The following is an 8458-nucleotide window of genomic DNA, read 5'->3' as shown; positions in this document are numbered from 1 at the left end:
CCTCTGGCAGGCATCTAGACATTAATGAGAAAATGAAGCTGTCACACGTCACAGCAGCATGTTGGAATTCTCCTTTCTCCCTTTGTAGACGTTTATGGATTTTTAAATAGCTCCTGAAGCATGCAATGCTTCAAACCCCCCACTGAAACCCTAGCTCTACCTGCCTGAGTCTCCTCTCTGCCAACATTTTCTTCCCAATTCTCAGACCAGGAGGCCCTAGATGAGGTTTCCAGTGGGTATTTTCAAAAATACAGGAGAGAAGCTTGAGCAGAGCCATGCCATACGAGCACTTTCTATTAGGGCAATGAGCAGGGTCATCATCACTAGAAATGTGCCACACACAGCAGGGCCCCTCACAGGCCAGGCAAACAGGAAAGAAAGGTGGATTTAAAGCAGAACACTCAAAGTTTTCCAGCTGAATTCAGTTGGAATTCAGCTAAACCCCACTCTCCTGCACCCAGAGTTCTGTAAATCCCAGCAGACCAGACAGACAAAGCAGCAGCCCAGCCTGCACAACTCTGAAACCAGCTTGGCTGTTGGGGAGGAATGTGAGCGTGCACAGAGCTCGTGCCTTGGAATGAGCAGAGATAAAACCAAGATAGTGAACCAAGTCCAGAATTATCAACTCCATGCAGCCTCAAATCAATGTCTGTCCTGGTTTAGTGATGTGTTTTGGGCAGTAAGAACTCAGAAGCTCCCCCATGGGTTGTGTCCTACCCCTGTCACAGGAGGGCCAGGTCACCTCGTTGAGCGTGGCAAAACAGATACAGAAAACACCTGGAAACACATTAATTGTTCAACCAAGACCCCTCTGAGCCCCAGGGAGTGTGGGGTGTTGGGATGGCACTGCCCAGGAAGAGCCTCCTCACACCAGGTGCTGCTGGAGGACCTGGGCACTCTGTGGGGAGCAGAGGTCACCTGCAGAGTCCCACCTCACCACAGGAACCCAGTGAGGGGTGGCTGCTGCTGTGCAATGGGTGTCCTCCACACAAGGAAGCTGTCACCTCACAATTCCTTTTGGTGGTCACCTGAGAAGAAGACAAAACTCCAGAAGAGGGAAGGCGATGCCATACACACTCCTGCACAGCTCTGGCACAGCAGGTGTGACACCTCCTGCTTCCACACCCCTGGGGAGGCCCAGGGTGCAGAGCCCAGGGTTCCTCACCCCTGGGACGGCCCAGCCTGCCATCCCCCATGACAGGGACACTGTCCCCACCTCACCTGGCCCCTTCCAGCACAGCCTGCAGAGATTTCTTCAGCGCCGCGTTGCTCCGGTCCAGGACAGCAGCCAGACTGCTCCGGTGAGCTGGGGTGACCTGGCACGGAGGCAGCACGAGCTCAGGGCACTGCCCTGCCAGGAGCCCACCTGAGAGCTCTGGGCTGGGTCCCAGGAGCTGCAGGAGCTGAGCCTGGCCTGGCTCACCTGGCTCTGGTACACCGTGAGCACGGCTGTCACCAGCTTGGCGAAGCTGAGGGAGGTGGAGAAGGCTGGAGCCTGCTGGCACAGAGTCAGGACCAGGAGATCCAAGAGCTCCGGGGGCAGCACCTCCTGGAAAAGACCCAGGGGCAGGTAGGAAAGGGGGTCCTTGCTCCAGTACTGCTGGAGGCATCAAGGAAACCTGTGGGACAAGGTGGGCCCTCACCTGCCGCCCCAGCACGGCCTGCAGTACTGGCAGGAGTTTCTCAGACAAAGGCACCTCCAAGATTTGGCTGGAAGGACAGTGAGGAGGAAAGGTGCTGCTCCACAGCCCTGCTGGTGTTCCCAAATGGCAGGAGCCAGCTGGACCCATCCAGGTAGATGTGAGGCCAAAGCAGAGCTGTCAGCTCTGTCACCCCTCACCTCAGCACCAGCTGCACAGAGTGTGGCTCCAGGCACTCCTCCACGAGCTCACACATCAGCTTGGTCTGCTCAGCACCTGCAGGGGCAAAGCAGCAGGGGAGAGCCTCCAGAGGCTGCCAAATCCATGGGGATGTGCCTGGCCCTTCCTGGCACTCCTTCACAGGAGTATGTCACAGTCAGGACAGGCAGAAACTGTGCAGTGCACCCTTCTGCTCAGGATAATGCTGCTTCCTTTGCCCAGCTGCAAGGGTTTAAACAGCACCAGTCTCTGGGAAAATGGGATGTACTGTGGCAGGGCTTCACCCTCTCCTCATGCCAGGACAGCCACCCTGGGGCAGCTCTGGCCTGAGCATTAGGAGCTGTCAGGGGCCCTCCAACCATGGAGGTATGGGAACTGTCCTTTGAGAAAAATTAAGCTGGAAGCCAGACTAGCCAACCCTCCCACTCCATCTCAGGCATCCGTTATCCCATCTCCTATCCCAACCTCCACGTGTTTACCTGCCCAGAAAAAACCAGCCCCACTCCTCCAAAGTTTCTAGCACCTCAAATGCCTCCCAGGAGACAACACTGCAGCTCCCAGAAGCAGCCACACCTCCCAGCAGCCCACCACACCTTCCCCTGGCTCCTGCAGCACCGCAGCCACCAGCACACGGCAGAAGGGACGGGAATACTTGGAGCAAAACGAAGTGAGGGCAGCCATGAGGTGTCGGGAAGGCGGCTGAGTGAGGGACAGCACCTGGGGACAGAAAAGGCAGGAGGTGGGGACAGTGGAGAGGGAAATGAGGAGCAGGAAAGCTCTGCTGCCCTGGCACGTACTCGCCTGAGGAAGAGCTGCTCTGCCAGGATGGCTGCGCTGGTGTAGCTGAGGTCGGGGGTCAGAGCCAGCAGCCAGCTGCAGAAACGCACCAGGAAGGGCTCTGGGCACGTGGAGAGCTGGAGGAAGGAGCACAGCCCCTCGAGCTGGGGATGGCAGAGGGGATGGAACGTCAGGGACAGCAGCAGGCCCCCTGCAGCAGCTGCAGCAGGGATGCTGGGGCTCACCTGGCCGGGGGAGCAGTTGTTCAGGATGCTCAGCTCGGATGGGGTGTGCTGGAGGGAAACACCAGAGTCCTGAGTAATGCATCAAATAAACCAACCCACAAAATACAGCTCCAGGGCTTCTCCCTTCCCCCCGTGGCTGAGCACACAGACAGCCCCCACACCTGCAAGGTGCAAGGTGTCAGTATCCCAAGCCCCGAGGAAGTGCTAACAGGGCTTTTTATCCAGTTGGCCCCATGAAATCCACCTCCTTTCCCACCCCTTCTGAGGCCCTGGCATGAGCCTGTTTAGAGCATCAGCTGCAGGAGAGAGAGAAAAGCAACCACTTACACTGGACTCCTGCAGCAGCAGCATTTTCAGCCTCTGTCCATGCATCTGAGGAAAATGAGATGAAGGAATGGGAATCAGGCTGTAAAGGCTCACTGGCTGGAAGGAGTCTGCAAACCCTACACGGTACCTGGACAAAGGACTGGACCTCAGCTGCCAGCTCTGTCTGGGAAATCTTCCTGAGCTCCTCAGCTGCCTCCTGCTGGGAGCTGTCTGGAGCAGCCTTATCTGTGCTCTGAGCAGGTGTGTCCCCTGAAGGCTCCTTGGGCACATTTTCTTCCACCCCTACCACATCTCCACACTCCTGGGGCTCCAGGGGCTCAAATGACACCTCCTCCAGTAGCAACCTCTTCCCTTCTCTGCCACTGTCCAACTCCAGGCTTTCCTCTGACACTTTCTTGCGCTTCCCATCTTGAGAGTCAGGGGCACCAGGCTCCTTGCTGAACCACCAGTTCAATTTTCTTTGCTCCTCTGGTTTCTTCTGGGCAATTTTCTGGCACAGGCCCCTAAGCTGCTGTTGGCACGTGGAAGACAGGACCGTGGGCTGTGGGGAGCCCTCCTGTGCCCTTGGTCCCTGCCGGAGCAGAGCCCCCAGTGTCTGCACCCAGGGATCCACTTGGGAATGTTGCTCCAAGGCCTGGAGCAGCTGCTCAAGGCAGTCCCCCGGCACTGCATCCTGCACCACGAGGAGCAGGGAGAAGAAGTTTCTCTGGCACAAAACGGGCAGCAGCAGCAGCCGTGGCTTGCTGGAAAAGGAGAGGTGACCGGTCAGAGCAAATCCCTCTGTCCTGCCACCATCCTGCCTCCTGGAGCACAGTCCCACAGCACCAGGGAGCAAGAGGAGGCACCTAATGCCTCCACCAGCTTTTGCAGACACAAGCTGGGACACCACTGGCTCGCGACTATGATCTCAACTTTATGTCTGGACTGCTGCACCGGGGGAAACTGATGTGCTCCCCCAAATTGTGCACCTGACACCCCAAACTCCCGCTAAACACCGAGTTTTAGAAACGTGTCCCACTCACACAGCCAGGGTGTCCTTGGGCCCCTCCAGCGAGGGCTCCTCGGCGCACAGGGCTGCGGTGAGAGCCTGCCAGGGGAACGCCTGTCCCGGGCTGTCGCGGGGCTGGTCCCGCTGCAGCAGCCGCAGCGCGGCCGTGACCCCCGAGGGACCCGAGGACAGAGCGTGGAGCAGCAGGCGACACGGCCGGGGACACGTCTGCAGCCACCGCGGCTCCATCGCTGTGCTGGGGCTGCACAGCCGCCTGCGAGACACGGGGACACAGTCACACAGAAAGGGGACAGCCGGACATGGTCACACATATGGGGGACAGCCGGACACGGGGCACACACACTGGGCACAGCCGGACACGGTCACACACGCAGAGAGAGCCGGACATAAGGCATATCAGGACATAGGACACAGCTGGACACGGGCCACGCACACAGGGGACAGCCGGACACGGGTGACACCGGCGAGAACCGGACACGGGTCCCACTCGGGAGGCACGGGACGATCACGACCGGCCAGGCCATGCTCGGCACGGAGCGACATCAACTTCGGGGCGGCCTTTACCCGCCCTCCGCAGCCGAGGATGCGGGAGCCCCTCCGTGCCCTCCAACACCCCCGGGCCGGCAGCCTCCGCAGCCCCAGCTCCGCCCCGCTGACCTCCCGGGATGGGTACCCCCAGCCCCAAGCACACTCACGGGTGTCATAGCACACACAGGTGTCACCCCGCACACTCACGCGTGTCACCCGTCCCCGCCGCGCTCTGTCGCTGTCCCCAAGGCGCCGCTTCCGGCCCCGCCCCCGGGAAACGCAAATCGACCGCGCGCGAACGAGCTCATTATGCAAACACGCCTAAAATTCCAACCCAAACGCCGCCTTTCCCCCCCGAGCGTGGATCCCACAGATCACAGGTGGCCGGAAGCGTGGCGTTACACGACCCGTTTTATTTCGTTATTCCCGGATTTGGCTAAAAAGAGTTTAAAACAGTGTCCCCCTGCTGCCCGTCCCGTGGATGTCAGACCCCCCCACTGCCTCCCAGCACTCAGCCCACCCCTGAGCTGGGTGGGCACCGAGTGGGCGACAGCAAGAGCACGTGGGCTGTGCCCTGAGTCTCCTCCAGTGCGCAGATAAATGCCAGCCAGACTGCTTCCCCATCCCACCCAACCCCTCCATCCCAAAACAATGGCACGAGTCAAAAGACACCGCCGCAGACGCGTCCCAGCCACCAGCAGCACCCAGTCCCAGCGTGACCCCCACGGCTCAGTCGGAATCGAAGAAGTCAAGAAGCATGTCGAGGATATCGTAGCCAGAAGGTCGGCAGGGAAATTCTGCCCGCAGCCTGGCCAGGCTACGAGCCAACTCGAGCTCTTCATCCTCCTCATCAGAGCTCTCTGAGGAAGAAGGGATGAACACCTGCAGGAGAGGAGGGAGGATGAGCCACAGCCTCCAAGCGGCCAGCCCAGCTCCGGGATATGTCACCCCACTTACAGCGGGCATCCTCGGCCGCTGCCGTCCGCGCCGCCGCAGCTGCTGGGCAGGCAGCTCATGCAGGTAGATGCACTCTGATCTGAAAGGGCAGTGGCCATGGATGAAGAATTTGCACCTGATTTTCCTGTGGGATTCCAAACACAGTTGTGAGTGTAGCTCCCAGAGCAGCACAGAGCCCACAGCCTCGCCACCCGCAGCAGTGCCACGAACTCACCCTGCCCGTGCCTTGAAGGTTTTGATGAGCTTCTCCTTCTCACCCACATCCGAGATCCAGTATTTGTGGGGGATGTAGTAATTGGAGGTGATCCGGCACTCTGGGCAGGCCCTGGATGAGGGTGATGGGTGCAGTTGGGTGTCCAAAAAAGGAAGCAGGGAGCATGGGCTCAGCACCCACACTGGGCGGTTCTGCTGCCCTGGCCTCATCCAGCACCCATTCCCAAAGGAAAGTCATGCCAACCCCAAATCCACACCACCAGACCCCAGGAAGAACTTCAGGGCACAAAAGGGGGAATGTTGACCACACCGCCACCTCCCCATCCCCACTCACTTTATGACGGCCCTCTGGAAGTCGCGGCTGCGGCGCCACTTGCGGATGCAGCCCACGCAGTACGCGTGGCTGCAGTTGGGGAGGATCCCAAAGAGCCGCTCCTTGGGCAGCGCCTTCTCGTACACCCTGTCCATGCAGATGCCACACACCACGGCCTCGCTCTGCGCTCTCAGTGACAGAGAGCTGCTGGTCACCAGGGCTGCCACGGCACCCGGCTCTGCAGGGACCTGCAAGCAGAGCAGCACAGCATGAAAATGCCTTGGTTCTGTCACTAGCCTGGCCTCGAGGAACACCACAGCGTGACAGGGAGTGCCCGGCTGCAGGAGACCCCAAACTCACCTCTGCAGGGTCAGTCTGTGTCGCTGTCTCTGTAACTGCCTTACTGGGATCAGAGGAGTGTGGATCCAGTGCTGGCGCTGGAGCAGAGTCACAGTCCTGGAGCTGGAAGCCTGCAGGAGGAGAGTTCTTAGAGGGGAAAAGCTCAGAGAGCTGGGCAGGCTGCTCAGAGCATGCAGCTTCAGCAGTGACAGTCCCCACACTCACTGGAGAGCTCTCCACAGTGCCAGCCTGACCCAGGCTTGGGTCATAGGCAAAACCATGCACAGGCTACTTCACCATAACCACCCCAGTGTCTTCACCCCACCAGTCCCCTGGGCAGGCTTGCACCTACCTGAGGCATCCTGAGCTCTTGTGGGGACAAATTCTCCCCTGATGGCCCCACAGGGGACATTATCAACCGGTGGGATGTTCTTCTTGTCTTCCTCTTCTACCACCAGTTTGAGGAATGGGATGGTCACACATGTCATGCTGCTGGCAGGGTGGACCGAGGTGCCCTGGGCTCCCCCCTGGTCCTGGTCCATGGCTGTGGGCTCAGTGCCAGGCTCCTGGTCCCGGTGGTGGTGAGGCATCACATCACATTGGGTCCCTACTGGTGCTGGCTCCTCCTGGATGTGCTGGTAGCTGGAGGAGCCCAGCGACAAAGACAGAGGTTCCCATCAGTCCAGCATGACCCCTCTAGGCTCCCAGCCCACCCTCACGGCACCACATCCACCTACCGGCAGTGCTCTCCATAACGGCAAACCCCACGCTGGAAGTACCTGCAGACCTGGGCTGATTTTCTGTCGTGTGAGAAGCGGCACCTCTGGCCCCACCGACAGGATCCACGGGCAAAATTCCTGTCAGCCAGAGGAGCCACGTGGCTGGGATCAGACCCTGCTCCAGCCCTGCCCTGGTACCCCGCTACCAACTTTGTTTGGGTGGGACATATTTTGGAAGCTCCCCCGGCTCAGGAGCCCTTACCAAGGGCAGAGCCGGGGGGATCCAGGGTCCTCCCAGCCCCATCCAGCCTAATCTCCTGGTTAACTGCAAAGCAAAGGACAGGGACTGTCTGGGGGCTCTCCTGGGGACCGGGGTGCAGGGGTACCGAGGGCTGGGGCAGGGAGAAGAGCAGGAGCCCTCGGCTTGGGGCTGGCAGAAAGCAAAGTGCCTGGCTGGAGCGCTGCCGCCGACCCGCAGCTCCGGAGGGGAAATGGGGAAGGTGGATCAAAGCCATCCCAATCCACTCCCGACCCCCAGAGCCCATCTCCAGCCCATCTTTCCCAAAAGCTGCTCCAAGCCACCCCATCCTCAAGCTTTTACCTGCACAGGGGTCTCACACGGCTTGCCTCGGCCCTTATCGGCGCAGATGCCACCGTTGAACCTGACTCCATCTCTTCCCCAGCAGCAAACAGGACTGTGCCACCTCCCACGGCTATTTATGACCTCAGGGAGTCCCGGGACCGGCCCAAGTGGCCGGAAACACGTGTTTCGGGCGGGGGACACGTTCGGGCTAGTTGATAGCAGCCGGCTGATGAGCACAGTTTACACCGAGTCAAGGACTTTGCAGCTCCCGCGGTGAGGAGCCTGGACGGGGGCACCACTCTAGCGTGCAGTCCGAAATTATGTATATTCTAATTCATTTATCATGACTATTTCCTTCCTTTTCAGTTCAGTTTAAGTGTCTTTAAGTCAGCCTGTGAATTTTCACTTCTTTCCCCGTTCTCTCCCCCACCGCACTGGGAAGGAAGGGAGTGAACGGCTGGGTGATGTATTGCTACATGTTGGAGTAACCACAAGGACCCCAGGAAGGTCCCCTGGGTCCCCTGCCCACCAAGTGCATGGGAGAGGCAGGGAGCAATGGAACAGCTTCCCCCAGGGCACTCAAGGGAGC

At 59.5% G+C, this 8458-nt stretch overlaps 2 protein-coding genes across 2 annotated transcripts; both read right to left on the bottom strand.

Annotated features, from left to right (window-relative positions):
• Positions 1 to 1217: 1217 nt before the first annotated feature.
• On the bottom strand, positions 1218 to 4452 carry FANCE (FA complementation group E). The gene is made up of 10 exons (XM_066335535.1): positions 4231 to 4452; positions 3336 to 3951; positions 3209 to 3253; positions 2882 to 2929; positions 2657 to 2800; positions 2453 to 2576; positions 1841 to 1916; positions 1644 to 1710; positions 1424 to 1549; positions 1218 to 1316 (listed from the first exon to the last, which is right to left on the bottom strand). Exons 1-10 carry the CDS (start codon positions 4443 to 4445, stop codon positions 1218 to 1220), a joined length of 1560 nt encoding a protein of 519 aa, XP_066191632.1. The 5' UTR covers positions 4446 to 4452.
• A 944-nt stretch (positions 4453 to 5396) lies between these two features.
• On the bottom strand, positions 5397 to 8010 carry LOC136371660 (probable E3 ubiquitin-protein ligase makorin-1). Its single transcript, XM_066335901.1, has 8 exons — positions 7888 to 8010; positions 7305 to 7424; positions 6920 to 7209; positions 6589 to 6698; positions 6250 to 6476; positions 5917 to 6027; positions 5703 to 5826; positions 5397 to 5627 (listed from the first exon to the last, which is right to left on the bottom strand). Exons 1-8 carry the CDS (start codon positions 7956 to 7958, stop codon positions 5475 to 5477), a joined length of 1206 nt encoding a protein of 401 aa, XP_066191998.1. The 5' UTR covers positions 7959 to 8010; the 3' UTR covers positions 5397 to 5474.
• Between the last annotated feature and the right edge of the window lie 448 nt (positions 8011 to 8458).

The sequence above is a fragment of the Sylvia atricapilla genome, chromosome 25, assembly GCF_009819655.1.
Source record: "Sylvia atricapilla isolate bSylAtr1 chromosome 25, bSylAtr1.pri, whole genome shotgun sequence".
Lineage (NCBI taxonomy): Eukaryota > Metazoa > Chordata > Aves > Passeriformes > Sylviidae > Sylvia > Sylvia atricapilla.
Note: the sequence above shows the minus strand (reverse complement) of the source record. Positions and strands in the feature narration are given on the sequence as shown.